This window comes from Oncorhynchus gorbuscha, linkage group LG03, assembly GCF_021184085.1.
Source record: "Oncorhynchus gorbuscha isolate QuinsamMale2020 ecotype Even-year linkage group LG03, OgorEven_v1.0, whole genome shotgun sequence".
In the NCBI taxonomy this organism is placed as follows: domain Eukaryota; kingdom Metazoa; phylum Chordata; class Actinopteri; order Salmoniformes; family Salmonidae; genus Oncorhynchus; species Oncorhynchus gorbuscha.
This window is the reverse complement of record NC_060175.1, coordinates 26935058-26955889: the sequence shown is the minus strand read 5'-3', so window position 1 is coordinate 26955889 and position 20832 is coordinate 26935058. Positions and strand designations below refer to the sequence as shown.

The 20832-nt window shown below is 41.8% G+C and overlaps 3 protein-coding genes across 6 annotated transcripts; 1 reads left to right on the top strand and 2 right to left on the bottom strand.

Moving 5' to 3' along the window:
* Window positions 1-2758: 2758 nt before the first annotated feature.
* Window positions 2759-5066, bottom strand: LOC124019213 (putative nuclease HARBI1). Its single transcript, XM_046334613.1, has 3 exons — window positions 4112-5066; window positions 3625-3736; window positions 2759-3530 (listed from the first exon to the last, which is right to left on the bottom strand). The coding sequence occupies exons 2-3, from the start codon at window positions 3734-3736 to the stop codon at window positions 3160-3162; spliced, it is 483 nt and encodes a 160-aa protein (XP_046190569.1). The 5' UTR covers window positions 4112-5066; the 3' UTR covers window positions 2759-3159.
* Window positions 5067-5560: 494 nt separating this feature from the next.
* LOC124029701 (ectonucleoside triphosphate diphosphohydrolase 8-like) lies at window positions 5561-15708 on the top strand. 3 transcript variants are annotated; one of them, XM_046341332.1, is made up of 10 exons: window positions 5561-5761; window positions 6888-7027; window positions 7482-7599; window positions 8043-8193; window positions 8638-8797; window positions 9538-9768; window positions 10354-10620; window positions 10758-10868; window positions 11792-11923; window positions 15149-15708. In XM_046341332.1, exons 2-10 carry the CDS (start codon window positions 6899-6901, stop codon window positions 15335-15337), a joined length of 1488 nt encoding a protein of 495 aa, XP_046197288.1. In that variant the 5' UTR covers window positions 5561-5761; window positions 6888-6898; the 3' UTR covers window positions 15338-15708. The 3 variants fall into 3 exon arrangements, with proteins under 3 accessions (XP_046197288.1, XP_046197284.1, XP_046197280.1); XM_046341328.1 differs by having other exon boundaries at window positions 5561-5865; window positions 6875-7027; XM_046341324.1 differs by having other exon boundaries at window positions 5563-5865.
* LOC124029687 (EF-hand calcium-binding domain-containing protein 4B-like) lies at window positions 14932-20092 on the bottom strand. Of its 2 annotated transcripts, XM_046341314.1 has the most exons (8): window positions 18250-20092; window positions 17784-17904; window positions 17423-17557; window positions 17188-17269; window positions 16914-17028; window positions 16674-16778; window positions 16396-16472; window positions 14932-16063 (listed from the first exon to the last, which is right to left on the bottom strand). In XM_046341314.1, exons 1-8 carry the CDS (start codon window positions 20080-20082, stop codon window positions 15970-15972), a joined length of 2562 nt encoding a protein of 853 aa, XP_046197270.1. In that variant the 5' UTR covers window positions 20083-20092; the 3' UTR covers window positions 14932-15969. The 2 variants fall into 2 exon arrangements, 1 of the variants encoding a protein (XP_046197270.1); XR_006837825.1 differs by lacking the exons at window positions 14932-16063; window positions 16396-16472 and having other exon boundaries at window positions 17198-17269.
* Window positions 20093-20832: the final 740 nt, after the last annotated feature.

Genomic DNA, 20832 nt, shown 5'->3' with positions numbered 1-20832 from the left:
GTGGAAGTTACCTGTGGCGCTGATGTTTAGGCCAAGGTATGTATATTTTTTTGTGTGCTCTAGGGCAACAGTGTCTAGATGGAATTTGTATTTGTGGTCCTGGTGACTGGACCTTTTTTGGAACACCATTATTTTGGTCTTACTGAGATTTACTGTCAGGGCCCAGGTCTGACAGAATCTGTGCATAAGATCTAGGTGCTGCTGTAGGCCCTCCTTGGTTGGTGACAGAAGCACCAGATCATCAGCAAACAGCAGACATTTGACTTCGGATTCTAGCAGGGGGAGGCCGGGTGCTGCAGACTTTTCTAGTGCCCGCGCCAATTCGTTGATATATATGTTGAAGAGGGTGGGGCTTAAGCTGCATCCCTGTCTAACCCCACGACCCTGTGTGAAGAAATGTGTGTGTTTTTTGACAATTTTAACCGCACACTTGTTGTTTGTGTACATGGATTTTATAATGTCGTATGTTTTACCCACAACACCACTTTCCATCAGTTTGTATAGCAGACCCTCATGCCAGATTGAGTCGAAGGCTTTTTTTAAATCAACAAAGCATGAGAAGACTTTGCCTTTGTTTTGGTTTGTTTGGTTGTCAATTAGGGTGTGCAGGGTGAATACATGGTCTGTTGTACGGTAATTTGGTAAAAAGCCAATTTGACATTTGCTCAGTACATTGTTTTCATTGAGGAAATGTACGAGTCTGCTGTTAATAATAATGCAGAGGATTTTCCCAAGGTTACTGTTGACACATATTCCACGGTAGTTATTGGGGTCAAATTTGTCTCCACTTTTGTGGATTGGGGTGCATATGTGTCTGTGTTTATGTGTTGTATTCTCAATTGAACATTTCCTTTTTGTTTCTTTGTAAGATCTCAAATCTGTTTTATTTGACTGTCACTTTCTCTCATGTCAGCTATGTGAATCCATTTAGCAGCTTATCATATGGCATGCATCACCAATGCAGCCATAGGCCTACAGTATGATGGCATTACTGGGCTTATGGGCATCTGTCATCTGAGGCAGAGAATAGCTGAACTCACACATTGTTTACATGTTGAGCTATACACTGAGTATACAAATATTAAGAACACCTGCTCTTTACATTATATAAACTGACCAGGTAAATCCAGGTGAAAGCTATGATCCATTATTGATGTCACTTGTTAAATCCACTTCAATCAGTGTAGATGAAGGGGAGGAGACTAACAGACAGGTTCAAGAAGGATTTTTAAGGCTTGAGACAATTGAGACATGGATTGTGTACGTGTGCCATTCAGAGCATGAATGGGAAAGACAAAAAATGTAAGCACCTTTGAAAGGCGTATTGAAAACTCAATATTAGAATGGTGTTAGTAATGTTTGGTATACTCAGTGTATTTTCTCAATTTAAAATGATACCAGTAGACAATGTATATGAGGCAAACCAAATACTAGATTTTGTACATGCCCTGTAAGTGCTGACATAAAATTGTTTAGTGTAAATCCAAGCTGTGTTATCGAGGTACTAATAAAGGAGAATTAGGCTAAAGGAGATGAGCATTACAGGTGACATTTTATGAGGTTCATTTTATTTTATTTCCTTTATTTTAGCAAAGTTTCTAGCAAAATTATTACAGTTCCCATGAATAGAAAACCTCCCACTAATAGTACATGGCTGCTTCATGTATCACTGACTCTGGATAAGCTTGTGTGGCTAACACAGCCAACATTTTAGGTAAAATTAAAGGTTAGCTTTACAATCGTGAGAGGATTTAAACTAGCTAGTAGCTAGCTAGTTAATTATGCCTAGGTAGCTTACAAGGTTAGCTGACCTTTCTTTAAACAAACCTCATTGTGGCTAGATACTTGTCCCTCATGCTAGCCTTTACAGCCAAATATCATTTCAGAAACATCAACATAAAAATATGAATGTGGCCAGCTTTGTAGACCATTTCTCTCCTCTTTCTGCATGTTTAGCTCATCTCGAAATAACAGAGAAAAATGTTTTGTCACCAGTGCTTGTTTTGTTGACATTTTCAGTGTTGCTCCTATGGCACTAATCTGGGGCCTGTTGCACAAAACTAGGATAAGGGATTAAGCCAGGATATCTTGGTGATCCTGGCTCAATTGATCCGTAATCCGGTTGCACTAAAGATGGATAGGGGGCAGGAGGATATGTTATGGTATAAATTACCATGGAGATTTATTCTGTGGAGCTAGCCTGCTCCAGACCAGGCTAAATTCCAGGATCTATTTAATCTCATCCCTAATGTCAGTCAGCAGTTACCACAAATGGAAACCAATAGTTATTTCACTGCTCACTATACATTGTTATCACATATAACTAGACCCACTGTCATTATTTAAACGTTTGTGATCATTAATTTCAATGATTTTGGATAAAAAATGATTTTTAGATGTTGCTATCATTAGATAATTTACAGTTTCCCATAGACTATATATAAAATGATAGAATATTAGGGCCACAGAGGGAAAAAAAAGACAAGTCATAATATTGTAACCAGTTGTTTTAAAGGAGGACAGTTGTTAAAATGACAGATGCGGGGCATTTCGTGAAATTGTACTTCAGTATGGTTTCATAAACAAAGACATGCTGATGTGCCAGAATATTAAGTATCAAATTGTCATAAGTATCAAAACTGTAAAAACAATATGTAGCTTTTCTGCAGAAAGAACCAGCCTCATAAATTTATGACTTTATCCCTTTTCTTCAGTGTGGCCCTAGTACTCTGTCATATAAACAAATATACATTCCATATGAATATAAAAACACAATGTGTAACATTATGTTCCTTTATTGAATAAGGACAAAACAAAGCAGGTAAACCATCAGCTCCTTTCGAAACTGAAGTCACAGTGACTCTACAAGATGGAAAGCACAGAATCCAAGCATATTATACAAAATGATACATACACATTCAAAGGTCTGTATATAACACACCCTGCATGTCTGCACACTAAAATAAATGCAGGACAAATCCATACACATCAACTGAACAGACAAATGAATGGATGCAGTAGCCTCTCTGCAGCCTTGTATTACACACAGTATACCGCACAAACATCATAAGAGGCCAAATTCGTAAAAAACGAACCCAAAAAAACCCAAATTCCTCTGCCACCGCAGGACATATTTAACCAAAATTGAAAGCACACATACTAACTAAAATAATTCAACACATATTGGTCCCTCAGCAGCCGACCACTGTCGTCATCAGGGAAGATTGCCGGATTGTCCCAGTCCATGGCTGGTGGCACTCTGGGGGCCCTCTCCTTCCTCAGGCAGGCCACATTGTGGAGGACAGCACAAGCCACAGTAATATCACATGCCCTAACAGGGCTGACCCTTACTTTGTGAAGGCAGTGAAAGCGTGCCTTCAGGAGGCCAAAGGTCATTTCAACTCTGGCCCTGGTCCTGGCATGGGCATGGTTGTAGGCCTGCTGTGCTTCCTGGGGGTCTGTGAAAGGTGTCAGGAGAAAAGGCTGGCAGCCATACCCCCTGTCTCCCAGCAACACACCAGAGAATTCACCTGTCAACACAAAATCTCATCATTACTACCTCATAAACACAGTGATATTCTTGACACAGCCATGATGGTTATAAATAGGGGTTGTGTGGCTTACCTTGTGATAGGCACTGATAGATTTCAGAGGCCCGAAAGATTCTGGAGTCATGGACTGAGCCAGGCCATTTTGCCACAACATTGCTGATCACACAGTCAGCATTGCAGACCATCTGAAATCATAAGATGAAGAATATTACACCAATCAATGCACATCACTGGCAATGCAGAATGTTCTTGTATTTGATTTTGACCTGCTGCCATGTCCGTTTTGGCCCGTTCATGTTTAATCTACACACACACACAAACATTTAATGGAGTAACGTTAAATAATAATGTAAGGCTTTAATAATAATTTATCATAGCTTTATACAGTGTGATGGACTTACTTTACACAATTTCACTCATATCTGCAGTGCATTTCAATTAAAAATTTAACCGTTTCATAATTACAGTACAACTGCGTTTTTGGAGATGTGAATTAAATATTTGAATTGTAATTGTGATGTTTCAGCGGAGCGGTGAGTGTGTAATTGTGCACTACTTACGCATTCAGGCGGTCTGCAATACTTTGCCACGCTTTTTCTCTTTGCTTTATCACTGTGGCGGTGTTGCCTTTCTTCTTAATTATATCTTTTACCTCCTCGTATGCCTCCATGAGGATTTGTGCTTCCGACGGGGAAAAGTATGCGGCTCTAGTTGCCATGGTAAATCAGTTAATCTGTGATCTGTGGCGGGGTCTATTTGAGTGAGCCGTGAGCACGCACCTATCCAGGATTGGTTTCACCTGGCTTAATGAATCCGTGTCTGCTCATCCTAGCTTGGTCTTTGTGCAACCAATTAAGCCTGGACGCACATGTTTTGGCTTCATTGAGCTCAGCTGAGTCATTTATCCCGGATGTCTTAATTCTACTTTTGTGCAACAGGCCCCTGGTGAGCACCTATAGAGTACCACAGTATGAGTCATAATACCTATCAAACCTAGCGGTCAAACAAGGAAATGGTTCCAATAGTTTTTCCACCATTAATTTTTCACATAAGGGATTGTAGGAACACTTAAAATAAGGGCTGCCTTTCATGTAGGCCTACCCTGGCGTGATGTTTTGATAAGTGTAAATCAAAAAGTGACTTTTATCAATATATTTGCCTGTATTTACCACCCAAAAATGAAATTCTAATTAGCTGCTAATGTGAAGAACTACAAATGCCATCATGATCTGGATGAGTCTGACGACTTGAGGCAAAGGTAAGAATCTCTGGATTAACTATATCATATTAACAAAATGTTGTAGTTAATAAACTAGCTACATTTCTTTAAATTCACAATTCTGTGAACTTTCGTGTGCAAGTTTTAAGTTGACACAATACCTGTTAGCAAACATGTCAGCTGGAGATGACGTTCAGAAGCTTGCAGGGATTTGTAGTCTTGCATAATGTCTACTTTAATGCTAATTAGCATTTTCAAATTTGAGAGTAAATAGAGGCAAATATATTGATAAAAGTCACCTTGTCCGAGAAATTTTTTTTTGATAAATATATTGATAAAAGTCACCTTGTCCACAAAACACAGCCCTTATTTTAAGTGTTTCATAAATTAGCTATGGGGAAAAATGTATGGTGGGAAAACGATTGGAACCTTTTCCCTGTTTGACCGATAGGTTTTATGGGTATCATAACACCTCCACTGTGGGGCTCTATTGAGGAATGTATTGACCCTGAGGGTAGGGCTTGGTTTTAGTGGTTTCAGTAAAGATAAGAGACAGTATCTTGTTAGTGGTTTCAGTAAAGATAAGAGACAGTTTCTTGGAAACACTGTCCTGCCCTGTGTGCAAGTGCAAAGTCAAGTGTTGAACGCTCAAACATTTGTCTTTCATGGTTATTTCAAAGGCAGCATTGTCAGCATTACGTCAAGCATGAGACATCACATACTTCAAATGTCCACATATTCAATGTATTCAAATTCGTGAGTAGCTGTGAGGGCTCTAACATTACATTTCAGCCTACCACTTGAGGAAGAAAGATGACAAATTGTACAGTGTATCAGATCTTGGGAGGAAGAGAGAGAGTGTGAGTTTATTAGGGATACATGAGGTAGGGAGGGAAAGAGAGAGAGAGAGGGTGAGTGAGAGAGACAGAGAGAGTGCGTAAGTGATAGTCAGTGAGAGCACAAGAGAAAGGGGGAGAACACCTATACTCTGGTCAGTGTAAGATCTTGCAAAACATTTCTAAGGTTAACGCATCTGTTTCTAATTTGACCTGGGGGTCAGAGAGGAGAGATCACAGAAAAGAAACTTCTCTGACGGTAAGTCCAGTTGTTTTGACCATGTTGGACCATGGAGGATCAAGTGGAAAACTTCTGTCGTCATCTCATGTTTTAATACAAGAGTTCAGGGGCTTTCTCTGTTAATGGTTGACTACTAGTCAGTCACTGCTCCTATTTGTCTTTCATGGTTATTTCAAAGGCAGCATTATCTGTTCAATACGTTAGGCAAAATTCTCTCATGTTAACATCTTTATAATAGCACTCTGCAGTAAACCAAGACAAAACTATGCGGTTAAGCGATATGTACATTTTGGATGTACAGACAGCATTTTAAGATCACATAATGTACAATAGTCTTTGTCAGTTCTTTACACCTTTGGAGAAGAGGAGACAGTGGCATAGGAGACAAGTGGCATAAATACATTAAACTCACAATTGCTGTGGTAAAATCTGAATCAGAATATATATATATATATATATATATATATTATATATATTGTCCTTGCCAACTCTGTAACGAGTCTGATAAGAATCTGATAAAATAAAGCAGATACATCAGATAAAATATACATTATTTTGGGATAGACTGTGTACATTGAGCCTATTTATAGAAACTAGTACTGTTATGTTATAAATAATGTTATATTTATGAATGAAGATCGGTGACAATGTAATATTTCACATTGATGGCATGAAAAAAAACTCCAGTGTAATTTGTTTTTATAATAAAAGGATTGATTTTTAGAGAGACAGTTGATTAGTTCTCAACAAATTTGCCATGTGTGTGTATGTTTGTCCGGGAGAGAGGGCTTACGTGTGTTTGGAATGAAGATGTCACTGGTAAAACAGATGTTCTCTTTTGCGATGGTGGCATAAAAACAAGACCAAAGTGTAATTTACCCTGTGTGTGTGTGTGTGTGTGTGTGTGTGTGTGTGTGTGTGTGTGTGTGTGTGTGTGTGTGTGTGTGTGTGTGTGTGTGTGTGTGTGTGTGTGTGTGTGTGTGTGTGTGTGTGTGTGTGTGTGTGTGTGTGTGTGTGTGTCCGGGAGAGTGGGCTTACAGGTGTGTTTGGAATGAAGATGTCAATGGGGAAACAGGTTGCGCTGGCTGCAGTGGTGGTAGTGATGGGATGCGTGGGCATCATCGCTCTAATCCTCACATTAGTTCAGCACCACTTGGTGGATCTCCCCCATCGCATGCAGGTGATGAAGAAAAACTGTTACCTGGGTTGTAACTACAGTAATTGGGGAATATTCACTCTGGGAACTCACCCATGTAAAATCCTAAAATTCACCTTAAAAATCTACGTTTTTCACGTTGAAATCATTTGACTTTGGGAACGCCGTTCCAACGCGTTCCCTCTTAATTCCACCCTTGACCCGTTTGGATATCACATTTCCTTCATCATTTCCCAGACATCAATGTTACTTCACAAAGCACATACCTCACAGGATGCAACAGGGCCCCTGTCAAGCTCCCAATATGGGACAATATTCAACAATAATATGGGAAAGTAGGAACTCAAAAATGTCCCAACAATAATATGGCACTTTATGAAAAATTTATATTTATGAGATGGTCCCAGTAAGGACGAAGTACTCTTAGTTTCTTTCTCTCTGTTGGTATTTGACTTCTCTGTCTCTGTGTGTCCTTCAGTATGGGATGGTGTTCGATGCTGGATCCACACACACTTCTCTCTACATGTACCGTTGGCCTGGCAACAAAGAAAACAACACTGGGGTGGTGTCACAGATGCTGGTCTGTGATGTTGACGGTCAGTGCTGAGTGCTGTCAGTGAACCATGATTACTACTCTATTATTTGATCTCCTAGGGGTGAATACTAACTTCTACGTAAGGCGAATCTTCACTTAGTCATGCAATGACGTTAAGGTTTAAAAATTCCAGTAACTTTCCCAAAATTCCCAGGTTTTGGAATGTAGAGGGAGTAAGCTGCAGGGGCAGCCTCCAACCTGGAGTTCCTCATCTGGGATTTTAGTTACCGGAATTTGTCAATCAAAATTGATGTCAATGGGAGAGTAGTTAGGATTTGCCCCTAGAAGGAAGAAGTTAGAATATGCCCTTAAGTCATCTTACACCTATTTTCATGGCAGCTTGATCGCAAGGGCCAAGACAAATCACCCAGTACCACCCAGTAATGGTTGTCACATAAAAAAATATACCAGTGACTCACACCCCTGTCCCCTGCTTGTCCGTAGGAGATGGCATCTCTAGCTATGCCCAGGACCCACCTGGTGCAGGGCTCAGTCTGAGGAAGTGCCTGGAAAGTGCACTGGTAGCCGTCCCTGCAAACCAGCAGAGGGAAACTCCTGTGTACCTTGGTGCTACCGCTGGCATGCGACTCTTGCAGTAAGTCAAGACAGCACGGTGTTATCTTGATAGTTTTAACAATTTTCATTTACCTCATCCCAATACTACGACTTTATGAATGAATGTGCAAGGAAAACCTCCCACTAACCTATGTGGTGACTACACTCTAAGAATAAAAAGGTGCTATCTAGAACCTATAACGGCTCTTCGGCTGTCCCCGTAGGAGACCCTTTTTGAAGAAACATTTTGGTTCCAGGAAGATCCCTTTTGGGTTCCATGTAAAACCCTTTCCACAGAGGGCTCTACCTGGAACCACAAAGCTTTTGGAACCCTTTTTTCTGAGTGTATTTAACCTCCTGTACATTATGACTGGGTGATGTATGCTCTTTCAGGCTGCAGAACTTGGTTTTAATAATAAAGTAGCATTTATGAAATCTACTTTCATTGTCCGGTAAGAGTGGCTGAATATTTTCCTCTCCTCAGGCTACAGAATCACACACAGTCTTATCAGGTGTTGGAGCAGGTAACCAAGGTGATCCAGGGGTATCCCTTTGACTTCCGGGGGGCACGGATCCTATCGGGGATGGAGGAAGGGGCTTACGGATGGATCACCATCAACTATCTACAAGAGAGCTTCATCAAGGTGTGTATGAGAGGTATTAATATGTTGAATGCACCAAGCTGTCTGTCTAAACTACTTGCACATAGCTTGGCCACCCATACATAGCCCACAAGACATGCCACAAGAGGTCTCTTCACAGTCCCCAAGTACAGAAAAGACTATGGGAGGCACACAGTACCACATAGAGCCATGACTACATGGAACTCTATTCCACATCAAGTAACTGACAAAAGCAGTAAAATTTGATTTAAAAAACAGATTAAAAAAACACCTTATGGAACAGTAGGGACTGTGAAGGAACACAAACATTGGCACAAACACATGCATACACACTCACACACATACACGATAACATACGCACTATACATACACATGGATTTAGTACTGTAGATATGTGGTAGTGGTGGAGTAGGGGCCTTAGGGCACACAGTGTGTTGTGAAATCTGTGACTGTATTGTAATGTTTTTAACATTAACATTAAACTGCCTTAATTTCGCTGGACCCCAGGAAGAATAGCTGCTGCTTTGGCTAATGGGGATCAATAAAAAATATGAATACAAATATAGGGAACGCGCACACGCACCCACACACACACTCCCGAATGGTGTCAACCTTGTTTAGGCAAAATTAACAGAGGTTTGTGGATATACAGTAGTAGTACCATTTATAACCACTGTAAAAGCTTGTTATAATGGTGAATTGCAGGTCTTTGCAGCTTAACATTATAGCTAACATACAGTATTTGTACTTCTCCTGAGCAGCACACCTTTGAGGGAGAATGGGTGAGCCCTAAAGGAAGGAAGATCTGGGGCGCCCTGGACATGGGAGGTTCTTCTACCCAGATATCCTTTACCCCCGGCCAGCCTGTACAGGACCCTGCCTCCGCCCTGGGACCCAAGCTCTATGGTTACCAATATGAGGTGTACACACACAGCTACCTGTGCTATGGCAAGGAACAGGCCATGAGGCAGCTACGGGTTCATCTACTGAAGGTACTGTGAGTAGTTGTCTGGTCACCTGTTAGATATGACTCAAAGAAATTGCAGAATGGTTTTGGGTACTGTAAAAATGGGTACTGTAAAACTTCCCCTACATGTGGATATAAAACCAGTTTTCAGGAATAGAAACGTGTAAACAGGCAGTAGTGTTTTGGCCTTACCCAGGCCTTCTTTAAAGCTAAGATCTGCATAAGTTGAACCAGCGCCACTGGATGCCTCAGGTGCATTTATTATTGTTTTTAGATTAAAAAAATTGTAACTGGTCAGAGGACACATCCTGCATCGTGGTAAAAATAATCATAGTACATACTCTGCTGTTTTATTGCACGTGCAATGGTGTCCGGAGGGGGAAAAACAATGTTCGTTGTTTAAAGTAGCCACTTTGTTGTTTACGCAAACAGACATGGCAGTTTCACCGGTATGGATTCCAGCTTTAAAGCACATCATAAATATCTTTGGGCCAATCTAATTACCCAAAATCTGTTTGACTGAATGCTTCTCAGTTGAGTCAGAAGCATTTTGTGGCTGTTTAAAGGGCTGTTTTTATTTTGATTCAAGCAAACTTCCTCCATCTCTTAGATGAGTGGGTCTACCCGCCCAGTCAAGCACCCCTGCTACCACCTGGGCTACAACCTAACCCTGACTCTGGGTGACCTCTATGACTCCCCCTGCGTTGCCAGACCCGTGACCTTTGATCCGGCCTCAGAGGTCACCTTCACAGGGACCAGTGAGCCACTGCAGTGTCTCAACCAGATGAAGAACATCATGAACCTGACTGACTGCTCCCTGGCTCCTGACTGTGGCTTCAATGGGGTATACCAGCCCCCAGTCAGTGGCGACTTCTTTGTGAGTGTTCATCCTATATCTACGCAAAGCCCACTCAACTGGCACTCCAGGCAGGCTCAATCAAACACTCCAATTTGAAACATGTCTGAACTTTGTACAGTATATATTGTCACCTTCATACTGTTCCTTCTCCCTAGGCTTTCTCAACATACTATTATACCTTTGACTTCCTTGGTCTGGCTCCTCAGCCTTCTCTGGCTCAGGCTACCACAACTATAGACACATTCTGTAAAAGGACCTGGGAATCGGTGAGATATAGAGACCTCTGCTGACCTTCCACATTACCAGTACACTTCCTAAAACCGAGCGACATCTCGTTGTTGTTGGCAATCAAGCCTACTATTGTTGTGTCATCACAACGGTGGTTTGATAGAAATAGGAGACAAGAGAATATTAAGGTAGCCTGTAATTAAAACATTTGAGAAGGCCCATCTCTGCAAGCAAAAAAGCCTTGTAATTTAAATACTGCATAATGGCACAGCATTTCATAAACTTTAATAGATCTAAAACAAGTGTCATTTATATTTAAAATGCATTTATCCAAACAGATTAATAATTTACCTACTGTAGCTCTTATCAAGTTGTAAATTACAGTGCATGGAGAATAGTGTTATTTCTATCTGAAAAATGTATTTGATGCTTTTTCCAGTTGGGACCGGCAGGTAGACTCCACGTTATTTACATTTACATTTACATTTAAGTAATTTAGCAGACGCTCATTCATGGTTTCCTCACACGTAAAGGTGGTGGAATTATTAGGGAAATAAGTCAAGGTCAGAATACAGCATATCTGTCTACACACCTTCATTTATTTGATTGCCACCCCCAACAAATAGGGGGTGAATAGCATGCTATTCTCACGCTTAAGTTCCAAGGTCAGAATACACATAGAGAGAAAAGTGCATAAAAAGGGAATTATGTTCCATTTACGCCACTGATGAAGACAGCTTGTCTGTCGAAACGTTGGTTATTAGGTTATTCAATTATTGCATCTGATCTCCTAGAGTGTATGGCTCTCCTTTTCTTTTTCATGTGTTTTACTCCGCAAGCCAGCACCTCACCTAAACAGGTGTGCGTTTCTTTCACCTACATGTACACCACTTACCTCGGGTCAGAATTGGCCCCAATGTTACTGCAACTTTGTTTGTGATAATATCAATTATTTTGGCAGCTCAAGACAGAGTATAGTGAAAAGGACAAGTACCTTCGTGATTACTGTGCCTCAGCAAACTACATAATGACAGTACTACTAGACGGCTACAAGTTCAACCAGACCTGGGGAAATATATACTTCCAGAGACAGGTGTGTGCTTAACTATACATTTGTGTATTGACATATGTAAAACATCAACATCCAATTCGAAAGAGTTTGCTTCAGGACACAGAATGAAAGACATTTTACCACAGAAATCATGAAAAAAGGAATGTTCTTGTATGGCAGTCAATGTGAATAGCTGTGCTGCCTTAATGAAGCTGTGTGTCTATCATATAAAGTCGTGGGCAAAAGTTTTGAGAATGACACAAATATGAATTTTCACAAAGTCTGCTGCCTCAGTTTGCATGATGGCAATTTGCATATACTCCAGAATGTTATGAAGAGTGATCAGATGAATTGCAATTAATTGCAAAGTCCCTCTTTGCCATGCAAATGAACTGAATCCCCCAAAAATATTTCCACTGCCCTGCCACAAAAGGACCAGCTGACATGATGTCAGTGATTCTCTCATTAACACAGGTGTGAGTGTTGACGAGGACAGGGCTGGAGATCACTCTGTCATGCTGATTGAGTTTGAATAACAGACTGCAAGCTTCAAAAGGAGGGTGGTGCTTGGAATCATTGTTCTTCCTCTGTCAACCATGGTTACCTGCAAGGAAACATGTGCCGTCATCATTTCTTTGCACAAAAAGGGCTTCACAGGCAAGGATATTGCTGCCAGTAAGATTGCACCTAAATCAACCATTTATCAGATCATCAAGAACTTCAAGGAGAGCGGTTCAATTGTTGTGAAGAAGGCTTCAGGGCGCCCAACCCAAAGTTGATTCAGCTGCGGGATCAGGGCACCACCAGTACAGAGCTTGCTCAGGAATGGCAGCAGGCAGATGTGGGTGCATCTGCACGCACAGTGAGGCGAATACTTTTGGAGGAGGGCCTGGTGTCAAGAAGGGCAGCAAAGAAGCCACTTCTCTCCAGGAAAAACAACAGGGACATACTGATATTCTGCAAAATGTACAGGGATTGGACTGCTGAGGACTGGGGTAAAGTCATTTTCTCTGATGAATCACCTTTCCGATTGATTGGGGCATCCGGAAAAAGCTTGTCCAGAGAAGACAAGGTGAGCACTACCATCAGTCCTTAGTCATGCCAACAGTAAAGCATCCTGAGACCATTCATGTATGGGGTTGCTTCTCAGCCAAGGGAGTGGGCTCACTCACAATTTTGCTGAAGAACACAGCCATGAATAATGAATGGTACCAACACATCCTCCGAGAGCAACTTCTCCCAAAAGTCCAGGAACTGTTTGATGACGAACAATGCCTTTTCCAGCATGATGGAGCACCTTGCCATAAGGCAAAAATGATAACTAAGTGGCTCGGGGAACAAAACATTGATATTTTGGGTCCATGGCCAGGAAACTCCCCATTGAGAACTTGTGGTCAATACTCAAGAGGCGGATGGACAAACAAAAACCCACAAATTCTGACAAACTCCATGCATTGATTATGCAAGAATGGGCTGCCATCAGTTGGGATGTGGCCCAGAAGTTAATTGACATCATACAGCATGCCAGGGCTGCAAATATTGGCTCTTTGCATCAACTTCATGTAATTGTCAATAAAAACCTTTGAAACCTTTGACACCTTTGACACTTATGAAATGCTAATAATTATACTTCAGTATTCCATAGTAACAAAATATCTAAAGACACTGAAGCAGCAAACTTTGTGGAAATTAATATTTGTGTCATTTTCAAAACTTTTAGCCACGGCTGTACATGCATATAAACTCAGCAAAAAAAGAAACGTCCTCTCACTGTCAACTGCGTTTATTTTCAGCAAAATTAACACATGTAAATATTTGTATGAACATAACAAGATTCAACAACTGAGACTTAAACTGAACAAGTTCCACAGACATGTGACTAACAGAAATGGAATAATGTGTCCCTGAACAAAAGGGGGGGGGGTTAAAATAGTAACAGTCAGTATCTGGTGTGGCCACCAGCTGCATTAAAAGCTGCAGTGCATCTCCTCCTCATGGACTGCACCAGATTTGGCAGTTCTTACTGTGAAATGTTACCCCACTCTTCCACCAAGGCACATGCAAGTTCCCGGACATTTCTGGGAGGAATGGCCCTAGCCCTCACCCTCCGATCCAACAGGTTCCAGACCTGCTCAATGAGATTGAGATCCGGGCTCTTCACTGACCATGGCAGAACACTGACATTCCTGTCTTGCAGGAAATCACGCACAGAACGAGCAGTATGGCTGGTGGCATTGTCATGCTGGAGGGTCATGTCAGGATGAGCCTCCAGGAAGGGTACCACATGAGGGAGGATGTCTTCCCTGTAACGCACAGCGTTGAGATTCCCTGCAATGACAACAAGATCAGTCCGATGATGCTGTGGCACACCACCCCAGACCATGACGGACTCCCTGCAATGACAACAAGATCAGTCCGATGATGCTGTGACACAACACCCCAGACCATGACGTACCCTCCACCTCTATATCGATCCCGCTCCAGACTACAGGCCTCGGTGTAACGCTCATTCCTTCTACGATAAACGTGAATCCGACCATCACTGCTGTTGAGACAGAACCATGACTCATCAGAGAAAAGCACTTTTTTCCAGTCCTGTCTGGTCCAGCAACGGTGGGTTTGTGCCCATAGGCGACGTTGTTGCCGGGTGATGTCTGGTGAGGACCTGCCTTACAACAGGCCTACAAGTCCTCAGTCCAGCCTCTCTCGGCCTATTGCGGACAGTCTGAGCACTGATGGAGGATTCTGCATTCCTGGTGTAACTCGGGCAGTTGTTGTTGCCATCCTGTACCTGTCCCGCAGGTGTGATGTTCGGATGTACCATTCATGTGCAGGTGTTGTTACACGTGGTCTGCCACCGCGAGGACGATCAGCTGTCCATCCTGTAACTCTGTAGCGCTGTCGTAGGCGTCTCACAGTATGGACATTTGCAATTTATTGCCCTGGCCACATCTGCAGTCCTCATGCCTCCTTGCAGCATGCCTAAGGCACGTTCATGCAAATGAGCAGGGACCCTGGGAGTCAGTAGAAAGACCTCTTTAGTGTCCTAAGTTTTCATAACTGTGACCTTAATTGCCTACCGTCTGTTAGTGTCTTAACTACCATTCCACAGGTGCATGTTTATTACTTGTTTCTGGTTCATTGAACAAGCAGTGTTTAAACCCTTTTACAATAAAGATAAAGAGAAGACCTTTGAAACACAGGGTCCTGAAAAAGGGACGTTTCTGTTTTGCTCAGTTTATGTTTATATACATCACTGTCTATCAGGTCGCAGATACAGACATCAACTGGACGCTGGGCTACATGTTGAACCTGACCAACCTGATCCCTTCAGAGCGCCCCCTGGTTGTGACAGGTGTGCAGCATGGCCAGTGGGCAGCAGAAGTCTTCTTCATAGCGTTTGCTGTGTTCCTCAGCCTGTTGGTGCTAGCCATACTGTTGCTCTGGAACCCATGAGGCAACACAACAATCGATGCAATCACACTCTGAACGTCTCTGACTTCTAGTCTCTTCTAGTCCATACAGATTAGGTACAATGTGATAATAGCAGTGAGTCAATAAGATCGACGGATCGGATGAGCGTGGCAGCTCCTGGAACTCACAGTAATAGTTAAAGAAATCATTTGTAATATTTTCTGTCAATATGACTGGAATTATGGAGGCAATTGAATGTATTATGTATTTATTAGGCTTCTATAAACTGCATAGGTGGATGTTTTCAAGCAAAAAGAAACCCAACAGTAATATGACACTATCTAACTGTAAATAAATAGTGTTGCTATGAATATATATCTCTTCATAATCTAATAAATACATTTTTTCCCCCACAAACAGTGTTTGAAAGAAGTAGAAAAGGGAGAATCATCTCAAGCGTTACATTACTACCACTACAGTATATGCTTTGGCATGCACTGACAAATGTTTTTAACATTTAAATCTGCTATATTACATATAGAACATTTAGAAATAAAAATACTATCATAAGGGGCTATAGGGCACAGATGCATGTGTGTGTGCGTACGTGGGTGCTTACGTGTGTGCGTGTATGTGCTGCAGATTATGACATGTACCAATCTTCTCCACCTTAATCAGCAACAGCCTGATTTCTTCATTGGCGGTTCTTTCTGCAACACCAAGCTTCCCTCTTCTTGTCTTGTCTGCTCACCCAGCTGCTTTAGCATCCTTGAAGCAACAACACACCAAATCAATGTTTGAATATTCACAGAACAGAGTCCTCTTCCACTTGCAGATAATGACAATACGCAGCCAAATCCAGACTACACACAACAACACAAACAAACAATAGCTTTTACTGTACTTGGAAGACCTTTTTTCTCTGTGTTATTGACTTGTTAATTGTTTACTCCATGTGTAACTCTGTGTTGTCTGTTCACACTGCTATGCTTTATCTTGGCCAGGTCGCAGTTGCAAATGAGAACCTACAAATGAGAACCTGTTCTCAACTAGCCTACCTGGTTAAATAAAGGTGAAATAAAAAAATAAAAATGTCTTACCTTGCCAGAGTTTCCATAGACAGAGTCACATTGTCACCTGTTGCAGCACTACACTCCATAAAGTGCATGTCGTACCCCTTTAAGAGTGAGGGCAAGTATCAGCAATAAAAGTATTATTCGTATTTATTATGAATGATCTCAATCCTGCTTTGCTACCACTGTCAATTTCAGCACCAGCTACAGAAGTGTAAAATAATCATTTATATCACATCACCTGTAAATCCTACAGTCCAGTCGCCCACATTCTGGCTGTTAAAGTTACAGTAACGTCAACATACCTCTGCAAGGTTCACCCCTTCATGAGTCTGAACCTCTCGATCTAGTTCAGCACAATCAGTCTTGTTCCCAAGGAGTATAACGATGACATCATCTGGAGCCCCCTCCTACAAAATACAAAAGGTTATGACAGTACAATAGATACCAGTGGAAGAACTGTGAATCCTGCAAACAATTGTTTGTGTTGTTACATAGTTGTTCTTTGATTATAATATTAAAGGCATGATTTAAATGCCCCCTACCTGAATGCAATTGACCCAGTAGCAGATGTCACAGAAGCTCTGAGAGGAAGTGATGTCATACATCAGCATTAGACCCTGGGCTTTGTGGAACACTTGTCTGGTGATGCTGTGGAATCTGGGGAGTAGAGCGTAACAATAGTATAAAATGTATGTAATTATATACTAACAAATAAAACACACACATGGAGGGTTCAAATTAGGACAGAGGAACAGATTCTGTATCGATGCATTACATATAATGAACAATTGTGATGAACTTAGGTTAGAGACCAACCTTTCCTGACCTGCAGTATCCCATAACTGTAGAGTCACTGGGCTGCCATCCACTGTCACAGACTGTATACAGGTATCAATACCTGCTCAGATGATAAGCACACAAACAAACAAACATGAAACCAGACATGAATGAGTAATATGAATAATGTACAGTAATACCATGGTGTGTTCATTTCTTCGCATGACATTAAAGGGCATGATGCCAAACATACAACAAGGATGATGATACTCACCAATGGTTGCATCGTGGTGCAGACAGAACTCTCCACTTTGGAAACGCCTCATGAAGGAGGTTTTGCCCACACTGCTGTTTCCAACCATCACCACGTTGTAGGGGTTTGAACTAGAGCCAGAGCTTCCGAAGGTACCTGAAGGGGGATCAAAGAGACTGGTCTATTACAGTTGATATCACTTCTCTGATCTCACTCAAACCTAACTTGACTTATTCCTTTGGCTACAAGTGGAGAGCAAAGGGCCTCAACAGTGCATATCCAGCAGTTAATTCCAGGTGATTCCTGCCTGGTGGGCTTACTTACACAAGACTAACCTTTCCATCCCACTTGTACATCCTCACTGTTGCTATTCGATACTTACCCGGTGGCTTCTCCACACGCTCTGCCTTTTCTTGACCTCTTTTATTCCCAGGGCCTGGCTGTGGAGCTGGAGCCACTGGTTCAGACCCTTTTCCACTCAAAACCGTGCTTGAGGCAACCACCTTAGACAAATAGAAAACATCATCTCACACAAAGGACATGATATGATCATCTCTTCAAAATGAAATGAGTAATATCGTTGTGTGTTCAAAATTCTATATACATAGTGTACACACTATGTAAAACATTTAAAAGTAACAAATCAGATGTTTAACATATATTGAAATGTTAGGGCCAAATTCAGATTTACAGTATATGAACAATTTCAGTTGTGACATCACTGCAGCTCTTTATCATAAAATGTTGAATACTCAAATATCCTCAAGTACTCAGGGTGTTTGTACACGCCAAGAATGCTATGAGTTCAATGAAATAAGTGAAGCCATTTGTAAGGAAAGCCAAAGTACCTCTATGAGTATTGTCTCCTTCTCTGTGCTCTGTATCTCCTGTTGGTCCTCCAGACTGACAGCTTCAGCCCTGCGCTCCTCTTGAAATCTTTCCAAAACAGCATTGACTTCTGGATTTCCAATGGTTTCCGCTCTGACCTTTGCCTCTCTTATATATTCTCCTGTCTCCTGCTTCTCATCCTCTACGTGGAGTCCTCCCTGTGTCCGATGAGTAAAGCCCATCTTTCTTCTCTTCCCTGTAGCTTTGGATTCACCAACATCCTCGTGAGATTGGGAACTCAGAGACAGAGATGATTTGGAACGAAGACTGGGGCTATTACTTTGTGTTAACAGACATTGTTCCATGTCAGCTGTTTGGGTATGTTGAAGAGCAGAGATGTAAGGGTCTATACAAACCATGTCACCTGACTCTTGAACCTCTACTGTAAGAGCAGATGTGTCAGTTTGGCTGCTCTCGCTCTCCATGACTGTATTCACTTCAACTTCTATCTGCTCCGCCTCTCTAACTTTTTCTGTTGAAATCGGTGTGTCTTCAGTCAAGTGGGACTCAAAATTAGGAACATCAGGGTTGTGAAGAGTTTCCCTAATCTCAGAGAAATCTGATTGACGTGGGAGCATGAGTTTTGCTGTCATTGCATGATTTATAATTGATTGGCTCTCACTTTCTATATTGTCAGCCTCTATGTTTTTTCCCTCTTGATCTGAAGTACTGAATGAACAGCTGAGGTCAGTCAGGACAGTCTCCTCATTTCTCTCTTCTCCTTCATTCTTCTCATTACCAGCTCCATCCTTAGATTCCATCAGCATTTCAAACTCCATGCAAGAACGTTCCATTGCATCCATGTTTTCTCTCTTGTCTTTTATCTCTGTGCTTTCTATTTCCACTTCTTGTTTCTCCTCTGTGTCCTCCTCTTCTCTTTGTACACTTCTAGGATGCCTACGAGTCGACCCCATCTTTCTCCTCCTGCTTGGAGAAGGACTCTGATTGGAGTTGATCTTTGCTGCGTTATCACCTTGGTCCTGAACACTCTGCAGTAAGAGTGAATTGGGAAAAGAGTTATGGCTTTCATCCGAGTATGGAGTTTGGTTGAGTTGACTAGCAGAGATATTGGGATCAGTGCTCAAAACCTCATCTGTTTGGCAGGGCTCTGTTGTGAGAGTTCTATCATCATATGTCATTTGGCTACTGACACTCACTTCATTTAAGAGCGGCACATGGTCACTCATTTCCTCCTCGCTGAGTAACATGACCTCTGATGTGTCCAGTCCCCCTGTGGTATTGGGGTCAGTGTTTGCATCCTCCACATTCCCCTGAATACTATGCGGTAATAATGGTTTGAGAAAAGGGTTAGTGATTTCCATACATGGAGTTTGGATGAGTTGACTAGGAGAGATTTTGGGATCAGTGCTGAAAGTGTCATCTGACTCTAGTGTAAGAGCACAATCATATGCTATTTGGTTGCACTTGATCACTTCAGAATTATTCACAATCAGTGTGAAATCACTAACTTCTTCCTCCCTGAGTAAAGTGACTCCTGATTGGTCCAGTCCAGCACTGAAGGGCTCTATTGGGTCAACAATGTGGGCCATGCTTGCTTCATTGTTGCTCTCAGTTTCTGTATTGACAGAGTCTACAATGAATCTGTTGCCTTTCTTTTGGTTATATAATTGATCTGCAATACCAAATGAATCGATGTATTGATCAGAAGGGGTGGGTTCAATCAGACTTTCTTCTTCCATTCCTTTCTTCTCCTCATCTGCTCCATGCTCCGGTTCCAATAACAACAGAGACTCTTCCGATGTTTCAACACCAGATCCTTCCACTGTTCCCATGTCCCTTTCCAACCCCTTCCTGTCTCTCCTATGTTTTCTGTGTCTTCCTCTGTTTGGAAATTCTCCATCTGCTCTCCTTCTTTCTCGTCTACACTGGCGCTATCTTTAGGCTCCATAGATATTTCAAACTCAGTCTCTTCGATGCCAAGCATTTCTTCTTTTCCCAATATGACCTCTTCTCCCTCATCATAAAGGTAACGATATCCATGCATCTTACTCTCTCCATGTTCTTCCTCCTCATGTTTACCTCTATGATTCCTGCGAGTTGAACCCATCTTTCTTCTCCTGGACTCTGATTGAGCACTTTTGTCATGACCCAAAGAGCTGTCTGAGGGGGTTGATTGTAAAAAGCAGGTCATATCCTCACTTTGTTCAGGTTCAAAGCTTTCTACATGGTCTGGTTGTCTAAAATGAGTTATATTTGCCAGTACTATATTTTCCTCAACGATCAAATCAACAAAGTTCTCATCTTCATCTCTTTGGTGCAACGTTTCCTGATTGCCTGGACCAGTAGAGTTAATATCATCTTGAAATTCTGACTCATTTACAACAGGTTCAAGTTTCTCTTCACCTTCTCCTCTTTGGAGGATTATTGTGCTATTGAATGACTCAAACTCTTCTGTGTTGGTTAAAGTGTCTGACTCAAGGGATTGATCTAATGACTGTCTAGAGCTGAGAAATGTGGGGGACTCCACCTCGGCATGCTCACTTTCCTGCCTCCTCTCTTCCTCTTTCTTCAACTCCTCTGTT

What these genes read in the sequence shown, in the direction of transcription:
- LOC124019213 (XM_046334613.1), bottom strand. Translation starts at nt 3,736, where the DNA reads ATGGTCTGCAATGCTGACTGTGTGATCAGCAATGTTGTGGCAAAATGG. An exon ending in CTATCAGTGCCTATCACAAG is followed by an intron (nt 3,531 to 3,624) that starts GTAAGCCACACA and finishes TTGTGTTGACAG; the next exon opens with GTGAATTCTCTGGTGTGTTG.
- LOC124029701 (XM_046341332.1), top strand. Translation starts at nt 6,899, where the DNA reads ATGAAGATGTCAATGGGGAAACAGGTTGCGCTGGCTGCAGTGGTGGTA. An exon ending in GCTGGCATGCGACTCTTGCA is followed by an intron (nt 8,194 to 8,637) that starts GTAAGTCAAGAC and finishes TCCTCTCCTCAG; the next exon opens with GCTACAGAATCACACACAGT. An exon ending in CAGTCAGTGGCGACTTCTTT is followed by an intron (nt 10,621 to 10,757) that starts GTGAGTGTTCAT and finishes CCTTCTCCCTAG; the next exon opens with GCTTTCTCAACATACTATTA.
- LOC124029687 (XM_046341314.1), bottom strand. Translation starts at nt 20,082, where the DNA reads ATGGGAACAGTGGAAGGATCTGGTGTTGAAACATCGGAAGAGTCTCTG. An exon ending in ACTGGGTCAATTGCATTCAG is followed by an intron (nt 16,779 to 16,913) that starts GTAGGGGGCATT and finishes TGTATTTTGTAG; the next exon opens with GAGGGGGCTCCAGATGATGT. An exon ending in AAGGGGTGAACCTTGCAGAG is followed by an intron (nt 16,473 to 16,673) that starts GTATGTTGACGT and finishes TCACTCTTAAAG; the next exon opens with GGGTACGACATGCACTTTAT.